At 34.1% G+C, this 23,068-nt stretch overlaps 1 protein-coding gene and 1 long non-coding RNA gene across 6 annotated transcripts; both read right to left on the reverse strand.

Annotated features, from left to right (window-relative positions):
- Window positions 1-8,746: 8,746 nt before the first annotated feature.
- On the reverse strand, window positions 8,747-9,812 carry LOC149576849 (uncharacterized). The gene is made up of 2 exons (XR_016362387.1): window positions 9,267-9,812; window positions 8,747-9,139 (listed from the first exon to the last, which is right to left on the reverse strand). It is a non-coding gene; the product is annotated as an uncharacterized LOC149576849 (long non-coding RNA).
- Window positions 9,813-9,861: 49 nt separating this feature from the next.
- Window positions 9,862-20,999, reverse strand: LOC149576850 (putative serine/threonine-protein kinase PBL17). 5 transcript variants are annotated; one of them, XM_089820423.1, is made up of 5 exons: window positions 18,616-20,999; window positions 15,648-15,771; window positions 10,318-10,382; window positions 10,009-10,098; window positions 9,862-9,909 (listed from the first exon to the last, which is right to left on the reverse strand). In XM_089820423.1, the coding sequence occupies exons 1-3, from the start codon at window positions 18,658-18,660 to the stop codon at window positions 10,369-10,371; spliced, it is 183 nt and encodes a 60-aa protein (XP_089676549.1). In that variant the 5' UTR covers window positions 18,661-20,999; the 3' UTR covers window positions 9,862-9,909; window positions 10,009-10,098; window positions 10,318-10,368. The 5 variants fall into 5 exon arrangements, with proteins under 5 accessions (XP_089676549.1, XP_089676535.1, XP_089676544.1 ...); XM_089820409.1 differs by having other exon boundaries at window positions 10,009-10,122; XM_089820418.1 differs by having other exon boundaries at window positions 10,284-10,382; window positions 18,616-20,997.
- Between the last annotated feature and the right edge of the window lie 2,069 nt (window positions 21,000-23,068).

Here is a 23,068-nt window from a genome sequence, read left to right on the forward strand (position 1 = left end):
GAACTTCAAACTTGATATGCATAAGATTAATGAAGCATAAATTGGCTAGTTAACCCACATGTATAACCCCTACTACATGAGATTGCAGCTATGATATGATCGGTCTACCATGAAATATATTTTGATTTCCATAGGTAAAATCCCATAAGAACCGAATATCCCATAACACTACTATAGAGAGGGGGGTTTTAAGACAATATTGTTGGAATGTCTTAATAGAAAGAACGCTTCTGAGAGGGGGGGGTGAATCAGAAGTACTAGCTTTTGACCTATTTTTAAACCCTTAATAAAATATTATTGAAATGAACATGCATGCATATCAACATTTAGCAATCATGAGAAACACATCTGCATCACCACATAATACTTGAGATTTTGGTAACCCAAAAACCCTCCAGGAATAAGAAGGTAAAACTAGGGTGGGGATGATACCCACAAAATTACTGTAGCAATAATGTTTGACCACTTCTGATGGTCTGCCCTGTTAAAGGTTTTACACTATATCAATAGTGACCTGGTTAAAGGATTTACAAACACTTTACATGAAGTGTCACCCTGTTAAAAGATTTAATCACCTATTTAAAGGATCTAAAAAATAGCTTTTAAGCTAACCTATCACCATAGGGTTTCCTTTCTAATACAATTGCTAGAGAGAATTAGGTATAATAAACCTGATAGCTTACAATCCTTTGATTTTTTTAATACAGGCACTTGATCTGCTTTCTCTGATCTTGATTCTATGAAATCTGATGTCTGTTCATATTCCTTGCTTAGTTATGATCAACTAAATATTTTACTGTTGCTCACTTCCTCTAAGTTTGTTTACTCTTCACTCTGAGCTCCACTAGAGTTTTTCATTCACTCCTTCATCCATCTACTTTATTTAATGAGATTTTATCTTCCTTATAAAGACATTCAAAGACTTAGGGTTAGATATGGATCTAGGATCCATATTCAATCTCTGTTTCTCGCTCATTTCTTGCACTTTTATTATTGGTTGGATGCCTTCTCCATTTTTCCTATTGGCTACATGTAGATTACATAGGAAATATAAAAGATTCAATCTTATCTATTAAATCCTTTGAGATTCGTCATATGTCAGCCATGAAAATGGTTTACATATGAATTAGTGAAGTTACAAACTCATATGTGCATTCTGTGTTACTCAACACTTACTGATTAGTGATGCTCGACACATATAACAAACTAGCTTACTTGGCTCCTATTGCATTCCTATTTTGCTCGGCATCATCTATGACTCGGCACTTGAATATTACTCGATACTTGTATCATGCTCAGCACTTGAAGTCACTCAACACTTGATCTTCACTCAGCACCTAAAGGTTGCTCGACATCTGACTATCACTCAGCACGTGTTGGATTTTCTGACTCGACACATGTTGTGGCTCGGCATACATAGTGTGCTCAGCTTCAATGTAGAGAGTGGTTAAGTTTGTTGGCACTCAAATTTCAAAACCACTAACAATCTCCCCCTTTGACATGAGTGTCAAAAACACTTAACTAAGCATTATTTATCTGACCTTATGAGTACATTCACTAATCTTCTTGGTATATATAGAGATTAAAGAAAACTTGATCAAAATTTTGTAATATATATACCTCAAAATTATTGTAACTCCCCCTGATTGATTGTGCCATTAGCTGCACCATCTTGGTAACCAAAATTTTGTGTTGTATATCATGCTCCCCTTTTTATCTTGTCTCCACCTTTTATCTTGTCTCCACCATTCATCTTATAATATCTCCCCCTTTTGGACACTTATGTCAAAGGGTTTTAAGGGTTAAGACCATATTTCGCCAAAAATGTGTTATTTACCTCCATAATCATCCTAAGAGCTACATCCCAATTATGCAAAGCAATTTCCAATGACTTGTGTTGGATGGTAGTCCCTACAGCAAGGTGAACAAGTCCATCTAAAGTAGAAAGATTAGGATCTTTCTTGAGAATAGTTTCAGCATAGACCTATTCTTTATGGAGTACTTCCAAATGTGGGGTAATGGAGGATTGGAGCTGTATCAATTTGGCCTTGATGGTGGCCTCCTCTATTGTTAACACAACTACTTCTCTTTTGGGTGTGAAGCGTTTGATTGAAGTGCTTCTCACTTTGAGCTAGATCTTTGGGTAGTTGCATGCTTGAAAGCTTCAGATTTCTCTCCAGGCTCATTATTCTTTGGCTTGTCTCCTGTGTGAAGTATGAAAAGTCACATAGCTTGTTGTATAATGAGAATATATTCTCAAGTACCTTTTTCACTTTGTCAAGTGTTTTTGCTAATTCAACCTGGAAAAGTGCAATTTCACTAGATATTTTCTCATTTACTTTCCCTTGGAATTTCCTTTCAGACCATTCCATAAGTTTTGCATTTGTTTCTTGATCTTCATTTGTCACCTAGTCAATAATATCTAATAATTGTTCCATTATATGCTTTGACTCATCTGGTGACTGCAAACTGAAGGCATCCATAAAGATGTCCTTAATCTCATGTAATGTTTACTTTTATTTATACTCCTTCCTAAGTATCTCCTGCCTCTTTCTTCTATTCAATGCTTCCTACACCTCATTGATTTGATCAATGCTTATTTTTTTTGAGTCATAACTTGGAATGACTATCTCCTCATCTAATTTATGGTCTCCATAGTGAAGTACCCTTGTAACTTTTGTAGTACTTGATCCTGGTGCTGATATTTGCAATGGCATTGCATCATTACTTGGCTGTTTTGAAGGAGTTCCTACAGTAGGAAAATTTATTAATGTTTTTATCTCCTCCTGCTCCTTAGGGGTTTCCTCTACTTTCTCCTCCTATTTTCTACTACCTTGATCAATTATAGGAATTTGAGGAAGTGCACCTTGTGTTGTAGGATCAGATGTAATAGTCTATCCTGTTTGTTCTACTTCTTTATCTCCTACTGCACTCAGCTTCTGTACTATGGTATCAACTATTCCTGATGAAACAACTGTTTGCATTTGAAGTTGACCACTTGTAGCTGTAGAGATGATGGAAGGTGGTTCTTGTGGATTCACCTTATCTCTAACTGTGTCTTCTCCTAATTTTTGTAATTCAGCCACACTGACTAATACTGGATCTATACATAATTTTTCTTGTTGTGTGGATTGATCAAGGATTCTTTTGAGATCCTCTATAATTAAAGGATTGATGTTTTGAGCATAAGTATTAGAAACATCCTATACAGTTATGGTTTCTACAGGTGTGAAGGGTACATGAGGAGGGCTAGAAGGTTGCAATTGTGTGTCTTGCACACTCTAGTCTTGTTCCTGCTCCTGCTCATCTATTTTTCTTTCATCCTATTTTTATGTATCCTCCTCACCTATTTCTTTCTCCTCTCCATCTTTCTTTTCTTCCCCCTTCTTCTCTTCTTCTTCTTTCTTTTCTTCTTCCTTCTTCTCTTCTTCTCCTTTCTTTTCTTCTTCCTTCTTCTCTTCTTCTCCTTTCTCTGTATTCTTTGCTTCTTCCTCCTCCTTCTCACTAGGCTCTTCATGTTCTGTGTTTTGTCCCTCAAGGGGATCCTCTTCTCCATCATTGAGAGTAGTCAAGCCATATATCAACTTCCATATTTTTGTTAACTTACTGACTACATTTTCAATCTTGTTTTGAAAGATATCAAAGGCTCTATGCTTTGGTGTGAAATTGCCACTATATTTCTTATTAGCCTTGGTTATTTGACCTCTTGTTAGATCAGGCATCACCTGTGCTAAGGTAGATTCTCTTATCTCCTTTTCAATTTTCAGACAATGATGCCATTTTTTTTCAATTATCTCATATAATTCTCTAGGCATGGTATTATCTAACTCTAGAGGTGTAGTCTTGAATTCAGCCATCATGGCATATACTGATTCCTCTATTTTTTTTTGCTCTTCTTTACTGAGCTCGTTGAAGTCAATGCTTTTCAAATCAGTAAAATCTACATTCTTAATATTTTCATAGATTTTATCTAAGGCTAGTTTTGGAGGATGACTTACCACTCTGAATTGGTTGATATCTTCCGACTCTATTCTTTCTTCCTCGTCAGAATCTGGTTGTGCTACATATTTTCTTCTTTTTCTTGGCACTTCACCAGTCTGTTCAATAGCCTTCTTCTTCTCTTTGATTTTTTCCTTGGCCTTTTGTGAAGATGCCCTTGTGGTAGCCCTTGTGACTAGTATTTTTGGCTTGGCTTGAGTTGGCTTAGCACCCTTCTTTGTTTTGGGCTAGGCTGGAGGTTGTATTGTTGCCTTTCTTTTCTTTGGCTCAGCTTGGGTTGGTGCTTCCTCAGCACCTTCCTCCTTGTCTTCACCTAGGCCTTGAGTCAATTCCATTTGGCCTTGCTCTTGTTCATCCTCATCATCATCATCGTCATCATCATCTTCTTCTTCTGCTTCAGCCTCAATTCCTTCACCAAATTTCTTCTTAATTTTCTTCACCAATTTTTCTTTCTCCTTCATTACGGAGGCAGTCTTTAACTCCATATTCAACTTTGATCTTACCACATCATAAGTACCAAAATGTGGGGTACTCTTTTCTGTCTCTTTTACCAATAATGCAGTTATTGCTACAAATGCTTCATCTATGTTGATCTCATAACCAAATGGCCTTAGTCATCTCACCCTTGGAACTGCTTCTTGGAAATAGGTGAAATCAATATCAACTAAGAAGCATATATCATTAGAATGTTTTTCCACTAAGGAAATTGGTATTCTCACCCTTTGCTTCATGGATTTCTTGAAATCCTCAAAATAGCTTGTCATCAGTGTGTCATGATTTGTGCTATGATAGTTCTATCATTTCTCCATGTAATTTTGCCAAAAGAGGGAATTTCATTCAGAACATAGAAGAATATACAAACCAAATTTGCACCAAATTTGCACTGGGCACCCTTTGTCCTTCTTATAGCTACTAGGTTTTCATTAATCTGTTGTAGTTGCAGTTCTGCAAGATCATAAGTATGATCCTTTTTCACCAATTTGTAGTCTACATCTACTGCAATACATGGCACACTGTTGAGTCTACTAGATTGATAGAATTTATGTGCAATGACTCTAGCAACAAATTCAATGAGAGGATCTTGAATGGTGTGAATTGTCATTCCTCTTTTGTTCCACTGAGCACCTTTGTTCTTCTCAATAACCTCCTTGGATTCACTTCTCAAGGTCTTGAACTGATCTAGAGTAGGATATCCAGTTACCCTAGGAATGATTCTCTTCATGATCTTGTTAGGAACATCTTCTAGCCACAGACTACCATCATGAATTCTACTTAACACAAGTCTGAGCCATTCTATCTTAAATGTGATGGGAAAGATGAAAACTCGTGTCAAACCCTTCCTTTCAACAATTTTGTATTCATCTTTCAAAACTCCATCCACACACAACTTCTCATAGGCTTCCCTTATTTCCATATCTCCTATGGCTCCTATCTTGCAATTATAGCATCTTCTTACATCCTGAACCATTATAACTTTCGAGGGTATGCGAGAAAGGGCTCCGGTGGGATCGTTCTTGTATGCAACTTCAGGGATGGGACAAAAATCAGGCTGCTTAACCTCATTAGACACTAGTTGGACTTCAAACAACTCTTTGTCATGGGTTTTCTTAGAACTCAAAGCCATTTGTGCAAACTAGGGTTTCCTCAAGATAGAAATATGAAACTGCGTAGCTCAACACAAATGAAAATACCTCAAGATCGATGAAAATGGGTTGTAAGTGGTTGGAATCTACTTGGAATACTAGATTCTCTGCTATGAATTCACTCTATTATCTTTCTCCTCTTTTCTTCTTGATTGTGATGAGGAAGAATGATTGAAATCATGATAATATACCCTATTTTCATCGCATTAAATGTTCAACTGCCCACTCGGCTTTTGAAGGATTACTCAGCTTGCACTACATTTCCACTTTACTCAGCTTCTATTGGAGTTATTCAACTTGGCATCAATTATCAACTCGGTCACTGTTAGAAACTCGACATCCACTAAAATTTTAGTTGGCATCCAAAGATAGCTCAGCATCATCATTTAAAATTTTGTCTTGGCATCTTGGCTCATGCTAATTTCTACTTTGCATTGCTTCTTCATGGTTTAGGGCTGATGTATGATACTTGATTATATGAATCAACCCTATAGGCTCATCTTATGATTAATTGGATGAGAAATGATCACTTGACGTTGTGGGTGAAGTGACCCTTCCATTGGATATACTTGATTCATTCTTTTTCTGCCATTTCTTCTTCATGTTTGTTTTAATGTGTTCCACATCAATCTTTTCTTTGCCCTTGTTTACTTCAGCCTTGGGTGCCTTTGACCTTGTAGGACAGTTTCTACTGATATGACCAGTTTTCAGGCAATTGAAACATGTGTTTTGGTTCAACCGTCTTTTATATTTCCCTTTGAAATGTGTTCTTATGCAGTTCTGGGGTATATGCCCATGTTCCTAACAATAATGATAGTTATACCTGGTGTTATAATCCCAATGGTAGTGACTTTCATTCCCTTTTGTTTTTGCTGGTTGATTTGATGTTCACATAGGCTTTGATCTACATTCAAATGCTCTATGTCCATACTTCTTACAATTATGACGATGTCCATCAAATCTTTGTGCCCTTGTGACTTTCGACCTGTAACCTTTAATCATATGTCCTTGCATGTTGCACTTGTGACAGTAACCCTTTCTTTTGGGTGTGTTTGGCTTATTGATTCTTCTACTCCTGCAAACATTAGCAGTATGCCCCTTTTTATTACAGTAATGACAAGTGGGTTTAGAATCCTTACCTTTATCACTTCTTTTCTCACCACTCTTTGATGATTCCCCAACTTTAGTGCTATTGTATCCAAGTCCTAATGTATCATGGGCTGATCTTGGGAATTTCATCAATTGTACTTGATGGCTTTACTTGACTTGTTGAGATTCTCTACTATTTATTTTTCTCTTTTCAATTCATTCTAAAGTTGTTTATTTTTCATTTTCAAAGTAGAGATCTCAATATCTTTCATATTGAGTTCATGATGAAGGTTCATCATTTGGGAAAGTGTATCCATCTCCATGTTTGAGATCCTTGTTAATTTAGTACATTTTTCTTCAAGCCAGTTTGCAAGATTCCTTTTGTCATCTTCCATCATGACTCTATCCTCAACTACTCTTTTCTTTTGTTCAGTGATTTCACATAACATTATGGCCTGTGATTCATGTTCCATCTTGAGAGATGTTATCTCTTCTACTTGAACTTTTTTTCTCTCTATCAGTTCTGCTATTGTTGCATCAAACTCTTTAGTGTCTCCATTGGCAAACAATTGTGTGGTATCAATCTCCCTGTAGTTTATATCATTTTCAGCTATGGCTATCTCTTTCATTCTTTTCAAGGATTTTCTTAATTCCACTCTAGCTTCTTCTACCTTGTGTAGAGCAAGATGCACATCTATCACCTGGTTCTCAATGATCTTTCCAATTTTGAAAACTTTCATCTTTAGATCTTTTCCTCTAAGCTGTTAGGCTTCTATTTGAGAGAACTTAGCTCTGATACCAATTGTTGGAATGTCTTAATAGAAAGAATGCTTCTAAGAGGAGGGGTGAATCAGAAGTACTAGATTTTGACCTATTTTTAAACCCTTAATAACATATTATTGAAATGAACATGCATGCATATCAACATTAACCAATCATGAGAAACACATATGCATCACCAAATAACACTTGAGATTTTGGTAACCCAGAAACTCTCTAGTAATAAGAAGGTAAAATTGGGGTGGGGATGATACCCACAAAATTACTACAACAATAATGTTTGACCACTTCTGATGGTCCGCCCTATTAAAGGCCTGCCCTGTTAAAGGCTTTACACTCACTGCAACGTGAAGTTGGGTTTTAAGACAATATTTGCAACAATTCCTAAGTGAATTGTCTTCATTCAAGACAAAAATAAAGTTGTATATTGTCGTAAGTATTGTCTTTAAGTGAGTGTCTTAAACCACTGTCTTAAATTATTGTCTCATAAAGACAATAAGCAACAATAGGATTATCGTCTCTTAGAGACAATTATTAGTTTGTCTTTAAATAAATAAAAATTTCTTTAATCTCACTAATATGTCTGCAATCTCACTTTTTTGTATTTCTTAAGATGATTAAAGAGATGATTGTATAAAATAATATTTGTTAAATATAAACTACAATGGTATTAATCAATTCATGTTAAGGCACGATGGATTCGAACCACCACCTCCTGCTTGTAATGCAGGTGCTCTGCCATTGAGCTAGCACCTTTTTAAATAAGGAAAACTAAAATTCTAAAGTTTTGCAAATATGAACTACAAGAATGGGGCAAGAAATACTAATCAAAAAGTAGGAATAATGGTGTTGGGCTGAGGCATATGGATAAATACTACTAGGTTTTGACACGTTCAACACTCAAGTTTGGTAGTTCATACAAATGTTTGAAAAAATTAAATGGAACTTAAGGTTGTTTTAATTAAAAATTAACAAACATGATTTTAAACATTGATAATACTCTAACGTTAAAAAAAACAACAAATCTAAATTCAACCTAATTCATTTATTAAAAAAGACGAAAAACACTCAAATAAACTATAAAATTATATATATTATCAAGAGATGCATGACGTCATATTTATTGCCACTGGTGATTGGTGTAGTATTCTTTGAATGAAGATGAAGTGGGAAAATATGAATTAGCCTAAAGAGTATGCCATTAAACCTATAATTTTCCTTGAATTTCAAAGAAATTATATTTGAAGAGAATAAATGTTTTATTTGGTTGTGTGATTTTTTTAAACAACGAAGACTGAGAAAAGATCATGGAATATAATCTAAAATGTTAATCATATAACATATTTATTTACCATGAGATTAAGAAACATACAAGAAATTCAAAAAATTTGATGAGGTGCATTGTGAAAGGAAAGTTAGAGAACCAGCCCTCAAAATCATGAGTGAACGGACTAGCACAAACAACTCTGGAAAAGCTGGGCTTTTTCTTATTTGCCACATCCATAACTGATAGAATATGAGAGGGGACAATACAGAAAATACATGTGATAAGTGGCATGCTTCTTCTTGTTGTTTGAGCACTTTATTCAACAACTTCCATGTTGTCCAAACAGCAACCAAATGGAAAACTAATGAAAGGAAGCCAATAATGCATGTATATGAGAGTGTCTATCAATATCAAGTAAACTATAATTCTTCATAGGACATAAGAAAAAGAATGACCATTTGCAGCAACAAAAGAATTGGAAATCTCACCCAGAATCCATGAAAGTAATGTATGGTGAGAGTGTCTAACTATTTTGTTTAAGTTGAGATGTTGTCCTAACTTGAGTTTCCTTTGGAGGCTCGTAAGAAAAGAAAGAAGAAACTAGTTTAACTCCAAATAATATGTACTATATAACATTTTTTGGAATGTAAATATATAAGAAGTCAAAAGAAATGTGTGCCTATTCAAGTGTTGTACTTTGTTGCATTTGATGCGCAATAGAAGAGATGTGAAAGACAAATTTGGAAAAGATGGGCTTATTCTAGAGTGCCAGATCCAGATTAGATAAAAAATGAGAGGGAACATGACTGACAATACATGTAATAAGTGACGTATAGAGGGAATAGGACTGACAATACATGTAATAAGTGACATACCTGTTGCTATTTGAGCACTTGATTCGACTCACAACTTCCATGTTGTTTGAACTATTGCCAGCTTCAAAAATGATTAAAGAAAGCCAATAATGCATTATATTAGAGTATATGTCAATATAGTAGAAAAATGACAATTTGCAGCAACAAAAGAGCTGAAAATTTCACTTGGGATCCATGAGAAGCAATTTATGGTGAAAGTGTTTGACTATTTTGTTTAAGTTGCCATTTTTTCCTAACTTGAGTTTCCTTTGAAGACCTGTAAGGAAAGGAAGAAGAAATTAGTTTGATCGCCAATTGCAATGGGTTGTATAGTATTTTATGAATGTGAATATATACGCTCCAAAGAAATATTTACCTATGGAGAGTGTTGTACTTGTTGCATGTATCATGCACTAGAAGAGCCCAAGTTAAATGGAAGTGAAAATGAGTAGTATACACAAGGGACCTTGCCAAGTAGAAGCTGCTATGACTTTTGCAGATTTATGAAAGATGTTTACTATGAATGATGTTATTATCTCCTATAGCAGAAAACAAATAATATTTCTATACGATTTCTAAAAACTAATTTATTTTTAGTTTATGCAATTCATGAAATAATTCTAGAGTGTTATGTTTTGGAGCAGGAAAGACCTTAATGGAAGGAAATATGTCATTCAAAGAATACCTTGTTTTCCAATGTGTACTAATTTCTTTCGCATGCTCCTTGAATATGGATTTAGTTGATGTGGACTGCAAAGCAAACACAAAAATAAGAACATTGTAATCACTCATTCATTTCTTTCATTTTTCGTGAAGCTCAAATGCACTTGGTGAAAGCAAAAGGTTTATAACATTTCTTCCTTTAGACTAAAAGTAAAATGCATGCTATATGGTGTCAAATTCTTCTACTTTTTCATCGATGTTATTATCTCTTATAGCAGAAAACAAATAATATTACTCTACTATTTCTAAAAACTAAGCTATTGTTATTTTATGCAATTAGAGAACATGAAACAAATCTAGTGCTATATTTTAGAGTAGGCATGAAGAATCTAATAGAAGGAATTATGTCATTAGAAGCATACCTTTTTGGTAATCTTTACTAATAATTACTTTTGTGTGCTCCTTGTATATAAACTATAAAGTGAGTGTATAATATTTGAATAAGTTGTTTGTTGTATAAATTGTGACAACAACATACATTTTATTCTCACTCAAAACCTTCATCTCATTTATAGTTGCCCAAGATGCAGGAAAAACCACATCTCCTGATTTAATGACATTCATGTTGTCCCCTCACTTCTACAAGACTATATTGAACTCGCAACGCCTCCAATTCCTCTAAAAAAAATCTGATGGCTAACCTCTCATCCCATTCAAAGGATTCCAACTTGAATGATTAGCGACTTTCCATGTTCTCCTATTCATGACAATCCAACTTATAGCTTAATATTCTCCATAAATTGTCCCCAAAATTCATTAACTAGTTGTTGACAAACACAATTATTCTTAGTCTATCTATAAATATTGGTATTTATCAAAGTTAAGGATATCATTCCTAATAGGGCAGATAGAGAACCACCCCTCAAAATCTCCAACTAAAGGTATTCCCCAAACTACTTTTGAGAAGATAACTCTATCTTTGTATTGCACATCTACATTTGACACAGAATCACAAGGAGAAGTAGTGCTATATCTTAGGTTTCGAGAATAACTACCCTTGGATTCATAAGCCATAGATGGGAACACGCGTGCATAATTTCTAAATCCACTGAACAAGGAACATATCAAATCTTTAACATTTGGGTTCTCTAGAGAAGGCCACTTAGAACAACATGTTTGTTCCTGTATCTTTTCTTCTCTTATAAGAGCCAAAACCCTGAAGAAAGACATCCAAAATTTGCAACTATTATGCTTCCACACAGCCTAAGATCCATAGGATAGTCACTATTCAATATCATCTCTATCTTAGTATTTTTTTATCTTACTCTACTCTAGATATCTACTAATATACTCTCTAAAATTTGTGATCATTAGCTCAAGAGCTTTTCAACCACTATTGTGTTGATACACCCTTGTTTAAGCATTTTTCATATTTTAATACTAATTTACAATATAAGAGATGCAAGAGAATGAATTCATACTTTATGGCCTCTGAGTAGCTCAACCACATGAACAAAGAAGCCATAGAGTACTAATCTATCCCATTCTTAAGGTTCTCACACTTCTCCTTTGAGAAAAATTGGACATGAATCTAGATATCATTGTCTCTAAGTCAAAAGTATGACTAGAAAGTTAATTGGTGTTGCCATTGAATGAAATGTTGAGTACTTAACAAGGTTAACGAGTTGAAAGTGTCTAAAATAGTAGAGTCCTACTAGAAAAAGATAGATGAAGAGGAGATGATGTAGATGGGTCTAGGAATAAGCTCAAATTCAATCTATTTCTAGATAGACAAAGCATGAACAATACTCTTTCAATTTTGGGATTTTTTCTAAAACTTGAACCAATGATCGTCGGAACTTGACTTTCTTGTTGGCAGACTAGTATGCAATTATAATTCAGACATGAAGGATGATTGCACTATACTATTGCTTCTCTCTATGCACAAATTCTTCTATAACATCATTCAAAATGGGACCCCCCTTATTTTATTGTATCTGTATTTCTCTACAATAACATAGATTACAGAATCAACTAAATAGCAGAGATAAAATGACATGAAGCCCATTAGTGCAATCTACCATTCTCATGGATCTATTTAAAGTGCTTCTATAGTCTGCTTGTATATACTAGAGGCTTCTTTGAAGAGATTCTGAAACCGTATGTGACCCTTTTATGTATACCTGAAGTGATTTCTTTGGAATACATTGGTTTAGGTGTAAGGATGGTATTTTAAAAGTCGAAAGTTGTAACTTTAGGACGATAAGAAGTTGAGATCTACAATTTGAATTTTTTTTTTTTTAAAATAACTAGTAACTTAAATTGAAGCTGGAAGAAAGGCATAAACCATTGAAGAGTAGAGATAAAATGACTTCAAGACCCACAATACAGTCTAACATTCTTAAAAGTCTTTTTGGATCAACTGGAGATTTGTTTCAAGCACTTGTGCAACTCTATTTAGTATTGGTAGGAGCCCTTTAATATAACCTTAAAGTGCTCGATTTGGAAAACATTAATTTGTGTTTGACAATAGCATTTGAAAACATGAAATGATAAGCACTACAACAAAAACAAATTGATCTAGTGACATAAATTTAGTCTCTAGGCACATTTTCTCGCATTAGGCTATTGAGATTGAGGTAGTGTTTGCAACTTCCCATATAATCCTGGCTCGCATGGCTTTGGTAGCTTTATGATTTTCAAATTATGACAAAATGCTTCCTATGAATATGACTCCCATTAGCATGAATGGACAGATAGATAAAGAAAGAGATATGATGATTTCATGGTAATTTTACTAAAAAGAGTGTATATTACAAAAAAAGTTTGTATCCCATTCTTTCCATGCTATACAAGTTGCAAAATATTCAAGAGAGAAAAAAAATTAGATTGAAGTTAGGCTTAAGACATGGTCTAACATTGGCATCTATTAAATAGTATTTTTCTATGTTTGAGCTCTCGAAGAGTGAAAATATCAGAGCTTTGGGAAACAAAAACACTCCATAAGATGTTTGGGATAATTGATAATGCTAAATGAAATAGAGGCAAGTGAACAACATAAAATCTCAGAAAAATAGGAGGATGGCAAGGAAAAAAGAGATGCGCATTGGGGTATAATTTGAACAGAAATTCAGAAAAATAAGGAAAAGCAAAATCTCTTCCTGAGATGTGAAAGAAGCTCCACCTCTGGGCAGAAATGTGGGAATTTCTATAGATTTCTGATCCGCTTAATTTCCACCAGCAACTTTGGTAAGTATGTAGAAAACCTCAGCCGAAAAAGAGCTTTTGACCTTCATGCTGCTACCAACTATAGATTCGCAAAAGCCCTCAACTAGAAAAGGTCTTTTGACCTTTGCACTACTACCAACTGTAGATTCACGAAAAAACCTCAATCGGAAAATCTTTCGCTCCTACCAACTGTAGATTTGCAAATACCCTTAGCCGGAAAAGGGATTTTGACCTCCACTATTATTGACTATAGATTCACAAAAAGCCCAGTTAGAAAAGGGCTTTTGACCTCCTCACTGCTACCGACTCAATGGGGGAGTTATTGAAGGATGAATATACAAGAAGCCCAAGGGAATTCCACTCATACAAAACTTTGAAGGAATATGTGGCTTATTGATTTTATTGCTCTAAATGACTTTTTTTTCCTTGGAAGGCTTTCATCACTCAGGAAATCAGATGGCATCGATAGCTCTCCATCATCCAAGTTTTTTGTAATCACGTAGGAGTTACGAAAGGTTCTAGCTAAGAAATATATTGTGAAGAAATACCTTGACATTCTTGTCAACTTCATTTTCAATACACCTTATGCAAACTCAATAAAGCCTCTCTACTGACAACATAATTCAGAACTCAACACCAATGTAGTTTGTAATGATTGATGTATTTTAGTATGGAATATACATATATATATATATATATCAATCCTTCATAGGATACAGACAAGAAAGCATTACAAAAGCACCATAAAATGTACAAAAAATGTAAATCAATCACATTTCTATGTAAAATAGTATTATTATTAAGCTGGTTCACATGCATTACTGATTATTTTTTTCAATTTTTTCTTGACAACAGGAACCTATTTTTTATCCAAGACTAGTACCATGAAAATGTTATCAAACACAATGAAACTTTCTAAATTTGTTTTATAACTAAGCTTATGCAGAAAGGCTATGCTGCTGGAGTAGTCTTGGGCAAATTGTAAGTTTGACGTAAATTCTGAGAGCAAAGGATGGAACAGGAGGAAATTCTAGCTAGATTTACCCATTATATGTGCTTACAGTGTTGCATGATGTAAACACAGAATTAAAAACTCTTAAAAGTAATGGAAGAAATAAGTTCTGAATACAAAGAATGATATATTCTCGTGAGTCTCAAATCCATGGATAAACTTGTACGAACATCCAATTGTGATGTTTGACATTGAAGGAAGCAATAGCATTGATACAAACTACAAAGCAGCTAACTTAACTGCCCAAGATAGAGTAGGAAGTCTTACCTACACTAATATTAATCATGCAGGTCCAAATTTGGGACTTCAAAATTTAGGTCTGGGGCAGTAGATGTTGCCATCTTTTGCTCTTGTGGAATTCAGGGGAGAGGGAGGCATCAAAATTATTCTTCCTGTAATTGATTGCAAGGTATATATGCTCAGCTAAAATTATGTTGTCTGTACAAATAAACAGTACTATCAAATTCCTAAACATATCGGAGAACAGTAAATAGTTGAAATAGAGAAGAATAAGGCCTCTAAAATCGCTAAAATATTAAAATTTCAATTCTTACAAATGATGTTCTTATGCTTGTATTTTTTATGACATTAAGAGTTTATGCTTGTGCTTTCCACAATAATTTCCTTTTGATTTATTTATGGTTGTTTATGGATACATTTGATTAGATCCTTAGGCCAAATTCAGTTTGGGAACATTTTTGACTAGGCTTCTAGTCTGAGTTACTTCTGTTTAGCTTTAAAATATATATTGATCAATGTAAAAATTGAAGTACATTAGATATTAGGAGAGAATAGTCATATGGAATGATATGATATGACTAAGGTAAAACCCAACAGAGGGTCATTGTGCTTTATTTAAACCAATATTGCAAGTGGTAGTTTTTTGCCATACATGCATATTCAGAAATTTAGGCAAATACAGGCCTCTTGTCAAATAACCTTAAACCTGAATATAGGTTCACTGTTGGATGAAATTTGAAATTACCACAAAAAACCCATGAATTTTGCTACCACCTACCTTAAATATAAGATGGTAGCCTTGTTAACTTAGTTACAGTATCAAATCTAAAATCTCCTAGTGGCACTAGTTTTAATCTTAATAGAAAGCTTACCAGTCATCACATACTCTGGAGCAGCATAGCCATATGTTCCCATAACTCGAGTTGAAACATGAGTGTTGTCTCCCTTGGATCCATCTTTCGCTAGTCTAAAGTTTGAAAGTTTGGCATTATATTCCTGCGATGGAGAACCAATATTATTATCATTAGTCTAAGAAGAACTTTATATTGATGATTGGCTTTCTTATTGACCACCTCCTTCCTACTCCTAGCCACAGGCTCACTTAATCATTGTAGTAACCATAATATAAAATCAATATGCCTTTTATTTTAACCACAGTAGTGTAAATATTTATGCTGGTAAATCCTAAAGTAACCCTACCATTCACCCTAAAATTACACCCGAATCCTAACATCATGGTATATATTGAAAATTTGTCTAACTACCTAAATAAAATCCTTAGCATTCATTTGAAATAAAAATTATATAAAGCCAATAATCATTACAATCCCAGTATGTCCTAAATCTGAATATGTTTTAAATATATAAGTATAATAGTAGTGGGATTGCTACAAATTTGCAACCAAAATCTAAGAGTAATAAACATTTCTTCATCTAATACTGCTATATTGATTGAAGAATAGGGAAAATGTTCTTAACAATATAAAGAGTAATAAACTAAACATTATAATTAGGAAATATAGGGATGTTTGTTATTTTACAAAGTTTACAAATTCACCAGTTACATAGATTTATAAAATTGATTGAGTAGAGTGTAGTTTCCCAAAATTTCCCATTGTGCAAATATGTATGTTGATCATCTTCAAGCTGATAGAATTTGTTGGCATAAAGTGAAATCTAAAAACCTTTGACTAAAATCTACAGATTTGTTTGAAAAATGGAAAGCATAGGAAAATGGTCTCAGATTGCCATGATTGTAGGCATAACCCAAAAAGTTTGGTTGGAAAGGCTTAGAAATTCTCTAACAAATGCAATGGAAATATATAAAGCCACATCTCATACATTTGTTAGTGTCCATGCTACCTGTGTGACAATGGAAGCTTGGAAATACTGAATAACCATCTCTCAAGCCACTTCCTCTATTGAATGGGTATCTGTCAAAGCACTTTTGAACCAACTATTTTCTTATTGCCTATTCATAAAGGGCATTGCTAGTGGTTCACCTAATAGTGTAATCCATTCACGAACATTTGTATTAGCAGTTACAATATGCCTTTAGATGGATGATTAGCTTAAGCAATGATGAAAATGAGGAAAAAAGGCATGGGAAGTAATTTCCTTTGCACCTACAAAAAGCAGAAATAAATCACAATCATAGTATGAATGCAGACCAAAAATAAATCATATATGAATTAGTTTTGTACATCTATTGAAATATATATTTATTCAAGGAATGGTTAAAGAGAGATTGACACAAATCACCATACTCAAAATCGAGATTCACACACTAAAATTCCTAATGAGCTTAATGGAAATACACTAATTCAATGATACAATTCAGACAAGATTGTTTCAGAAAATAAGGGAGCACTGGATCGATAGTTATCTATTTCTTTACTAATGACAACTAAGAAAGGAAGAGGTAGATCCTCAAAACGAAAATTAATAAGATTGCTTGCTCACTCATCACGGGGAGAATTATTTGGTCACTTGAATTTTGGGAAGAGGAAACTTGTAAGCACTAAGGAAATGATTTCTAAGGAAGGGTTTAAAGACTTTGAGTTAGGGGAGCCCACAAAGAAAAGCCCAAAAGATTTTATTTTAGAAGAAAATGATAAGAATAATTTACAAGACTCTTCAAAATGGGATGAGAAGACACTATCTTTCATTTTTCATATAGAGGAGGGGTTTATTAGAATTGGAAACATGAATCTTCTTCTTTTTCATCTGGTTCTTTAACCTTGACAACTACATCAGCCAAACCCTACTCATTTTGAGCTATAAATTTCTACCCCTGCACCAGTGAAGTTAGAAATGCATTTGGGTGAGAAATAGTGAATGTAAAACCATTAAAGGTCAATCCATATGCATTTTTTTTATGCTCCTCAATAAGGGCTCTCTACATTTAGTGGGCTTTCAAGTATGGCCACTAGATCTTGCCATCCTATAGCTCATGTAGTAAGCCAATTAGAGATAAATTTAAATAGAAAATAATGTCAAAGTAATTGTAATGGCTAGAAAATTCATTTTGATATCTGTGTATTTGGAAAATACAAGATAATATTATAATTAGATGTTAAATTTAATAGTTGTGTTATTTTGTACAAGTATCGTTGCCATAACAAAATTGACTAGAGGAATTTGCTAGTTGTGTTGTTCTATACAAGCATTGTTGCCATAACAAAATCTAAAAAACATATATAAGAATTGTGCCAAATAATCAAGAGCATATAATATACTTGAATCTCTCTTAAAATATAGTCATGGGTGTCTTGGATGAATTTCAAGAATTGCTTTCGGCCAATGCATCAAAATCTTGTTTCCTGTTAAATATTCTATGCCTACAAGTTCTATTACAGGCTTTGAGACGATAACCAAGGAAGAAAATCAATGTAATGCCAATAGCCTATTATAAAACAAAACCAGAGATAATATAGGGCTCATCAATAAGTGTGCACAAAGAAGAGGGAACTGTGGTGTATTTTAAAACCTACTAAAAATGCAGAAATAGACAAGAAACTGAACATTTACTTGTACTAAAAAAAGTAATAATGTTTTGTAATTCATGATTAGATATGTAGGTTTGGTCAATAGAGAAGGCTGCCTTCTTAAACAATATATTTGACTTTTTTTCTAAGAGAACCTTTGGAAAGAACAAGAATCCTTGTTCCTACAGGAAATTGAAATACCCAATATTTGACCCTTCACAACCTACATATCACATGGGTTTCTTTCAATAGAAGCCTTCATGGGCTGGAAATTATTATACACAAGAAAGTCGTTGAATCAATATTCTTAGAATGCAAATTCTTTCAATTGTTACTACAACTATGGATTTACCTGAATTTGTCCAAAAAGTCCTCCAAATCTTGGTAAGAAAAACATTCTCTCCCACCTTCATCTACCTTGCATCATGCAGCAAAATAGAAGATTGACCAAAGTATTAGAAAATATGTCTAAACTAGAGCTATTGTAAGAGATGAAAATAACTGTCCACCAAGTTTCTTGAGCATCCAACCAAACCTTAGTCCACAGGAAATAGCATCAACAACTTTAATTATAGCAGCTTCAAATGCCACATACTTTACCAGATTCCAACCTTTATTCAAAGCCCGATGACCACTATATTCTCTTTTCATGATGGCTACCCAACACTCCACGATCTAAGCACTATAAAAAATCAGCCAATTAAACAAATACCAAAAAATTACAAAAGCCCCTATCTGTAAAAACATACCCATGCCACTCAACAAATCATCTTTCCATGGAGCCAAGAAAGAAAATGGCATGATAAACAACCTATATACCAATTTTTCAATTTGATTCTTCTCGAAGGCCTCTCCCAAAAAGACATCTTAGTTATGAATCAGGTCTAAAGTTCTTGAAGAAACCCAATAAATACTACAAACCAAATTAACTTCCAAAAGCCAGACCTCAGGCTTGATCAAAGTGATTACTCGATTGAGGCTTTCTTCCCAACGTGAGTACTAATGATACTAAAGATTACAACTCTATAAATAAATACAACCTAAAAGGTAACAACTAATAATAAAGGAAATGAGTAGAATAATTGCCAACATGAGAGCCAAAGTCTTCTCTGCTCCAGCAGAATCAATCTTGAGTAAATATGCTATCTACTTCAATAGTTTCTTAGAAATTTGTTTCTTGTTTTCATTCCCAAACCTGTGAACTATTTTTGTTGACCCTACTAATTAAGATCCAATTATCTCATCACCATCTTGCAAAGAATTTCCATCTCAATCACCTGCACTACCTTGATCATTCTCCAATTTGACATTATTTTCATCATGTGTAACCCCTGGTTTATTGGAAATTATTTTGAGGGAAGTCTCAAAACTAGCTTCTATATGATTAAGATTTTCATTGGTTCTCATATTAGATTTGTCAAATTTTTTGCTATCTTCTAATGGGTTTGCAAATTTTATGATATTCTCGAAGGGGGCATATTATGATTCTTCTGGAAGTTTATCAATTGTTTCTGGTTTGTTGGGTTTTACATAAGAATTTCATCTGATTCAAGATTTTCATTTTGGATGTTCTCTAATTCACTGGATTGCTTACTTGTTTCTCCTATATTGTCAACTACTTGATCTCCTCTCTCACTATATTACAATCCATCTTTTTCTACTTGATTGTATTGTTTCTGAGTTGATTCCACAATAGTCCCATTGATTGTGGGTGTGGGTGCAAAATATATAGATAGTAAACTACCCAAGAAAGAATCTACACAGCTTGCTTAATTCTCCATTAAATTCATCCTCTGAGTGGATTGGAAAAATGGATTTTGAATGGAAATCCAAGTGGACCAAAAATCTGATCATTAAAACTTAAAGAAAAACTAGACAGATTGATAGCATGCTCAATACTAGTTTCATACGCATAAGAAAAAAGAGGTATGCTTAAGAAATCCCAAATACTTGCCTTAAATGAGAATGCCACTTGTTTGAACAACCAAGAGGTACTGCATCATAAGAACTTTCTCAAAGGAAACAAAAGAAACTCAAAACACTTCTTGCCAGGCAGAAAACATTCATCTGAAGCAAATCAGAAGTTTGGTGGTCGAAGAAATTCCTTTCAACTTACTCTACATTGAATTTTCCATGGAAGAATGTGGTAGGAGCTCCATGACATGCTCCTTGTCCATCACCGCCCACCAAAAGCTGCACATTGTCCATTTCCAGAACAACTAGATATGGAAGCTCCTTGGTGCCTACATAATCCCTTCCCCTAGCAGTAGTGCACCATGACAGCAAAAGGCCACAATAGGTCATTATTCAATATTTGTGCCTGCCACTGCATCAGATAATCAATCCCAACAGTTGGAAAAAGAGAGTTCGAGAAAGAGACTCCAGATAGTAATCAGCCAAAAGTAGTTGAATAAATGCAATACTACAATTTTGCAAATCATCTTGCACTGATATGGAGCATCTTCCACAGTCAATGTAGAAAATAAATTGGTATTGTTGAGAAAGGGTATGTCTTTTGCGTAAATATGATATGAATTCTTTCTAAAAGGATTCACAGGTTATTACGGATCAGTATCTCATCTTATTTCCATCTTCTCATGTTACATAATTTATTAAGTTTATATAATTGTTTGCAAAGGGACACGTCCAAACCTATCTCTTCTTTCCATATCTAGATCTGCAACTTTATCAATCAGAGTAAATCACAAATGTCCAAGTTAGTGATAACTGCAGAAACCACTACTTCCAAGGAATACAGTGACAGAGAAGGGAAGAGAACATGATACCTAGTTGCGTTGAATAGACAGTCTCCAATCAAGAATGAATAAAACAGAGAGGATAAATTTACAACATCAAAGTCCAAAATCCAACTCATGTGAATAAGAATAGAGGAAATTACTATCATAACAAGATAGCAACATAATGACCTATGTCAAAGATCAATTCAAATACCTAGAAGCGATAAGAGGACTTTCATGAATCCCTCTAGAGTATATTTTGTATATACTCAGTCAAAATGTGGACCTTGAAAGCTAATATTAGAGACTAATACATAATTTGCAAACTGTACTAACCCCTCTGAGTTTACCATGATAGGTTGAGATATTGAAGTTATTATATTGAAGAATATAATCTATCACAATCAGCGACATATACTGAAAACTAGACCACATGAAGGTAGAGGCATAGAAGGAAATTGAAATAAAATGAGAGGAATACCATTTGAGTCTATGGTTTAGTAAGCCTCAGCATTATCATCTTGGTTGAGAAATGTATAATATAACTTGGGCTATAATTTAACCCCAATGAATTCTATAGAATCATTCAAGTGTGCCTTGACTAAAATAAGTCACATGATAGAGAAAATAGAGGTCTAGATACCATCTGCAACAATAGGACATACAAATCCATTTCGAGGTCTATGGTAGAAACATTTGATCAACATAATATAGTCAACAAATATATCATAATAAATAAGAGGAGTTACATCTGTCATCAGAGCTCCCAATCACTATCAAGGAAGAGACTCCCTCTTATAAGATTGAGGTTAATCATATCAAAGTTAAAAGACATTACATAATATTGGACCAATCTTATGATTTCTGTACATAATATAAATTACCGGCAAACCTATCTCATTATATTGACACATACACATATTTGATTTATGAGTCAAGTGAATTCAAACAGAATGGGCTAATTAATTGAGTAGAGTATCAAGACAAATTATTGGGAGTAAAGGTTTCAATAGGAAGAATTCATTCATGAATTGGAGTAATACATGCACTATTTTGATATTAGAAGACAACAATACCAGGGGACATTTCAAGCTAGATTGAAAGTGGTTTGGAATACACTCCACATTTTTATTATTGATTGATGTGAATTGATTTTGTTAATGTTAATGTAGCTTCAGTTGGATAACTAAGTAATGTCTGTGGGCTAATGAATACAACAAAACTAATGTTGGATGTAGTAAAATAAAATCCAGTTGGATATTTGAGTTAGATATTGCAGTTATCTAATATCAGGAGGCATGCTTATAATGCCAAGATAAAACCCTAAAATCTTATTGTGTTTTTATGTACTTAGATGTGAATGCTCTATTCTATATCTCCCCTGTTTATAGATCCTACAACCAAAAATTTTGATCTCAAGTTATCAACATTCCAAAATTTTAGTTACAAGTTGAAGAAATTTAGAAAGGCCAATTATAGCAATGGCCAAGCAATTAGAAGGCTCGCTATCTCATAGAGAACAAATTGTGTTTAGATTCTCCAGAAGCTGGGTTGTTTATTTTCTCGTAGATTATTATGGGAGGGAGCAGCTCCAAGGGTTAGGTCACAGTTTATCTGAGAATGAGTCTGGAGTCGTCCTTGAAAATAAAGTTGGTTTATCTGAGAATGCAAATGTGATTGAGAATAAACGAGAAAACAAAAAGAAAGACTACTCCCATAAGGAATCCATTCAAACGCTTTCAATAGTCACAACTGATAACCACAATTCTAGGAGGAGTGAGAAGTGATAAAGGTATTATATATAGTTGAGATTAGGCCTTTCACAGAAGAAAGAATAAATTCAACATGGCCAAAAGTAAATTCTAGCATTCCTATGACATATAAAAGTCATGCAATCCACAGGCAACGCTCGATGCATCCAAACCCTAGGAGGATCCATGGTGCAAAGAGTTAAATGGTAAAGAACCATGTAAAAAATAGGGAAAAACAATGAAAACATACGATCTAAAAGAAATCATTGAAATGTCAGAACAGCCCATGATAAGGATATGAAAAAAAACCTCATTA

The sequence above is a fragment of the Cupressus sempervirens genome, chromosome 1 (genome assembly GCF_028749045.1).
Source record: "Cupressus sempervirens isolate cs-2001-9-10 chromosome 1, ASM2874904v1, whole genome shotgun sequence".
Lineage (NCBI taxonomy): Eukaryota > Viridiplantae > Streptophyta > Pinopsida > Cupressales > Cupressaceae > Cupressus > Cupressus sempervirens.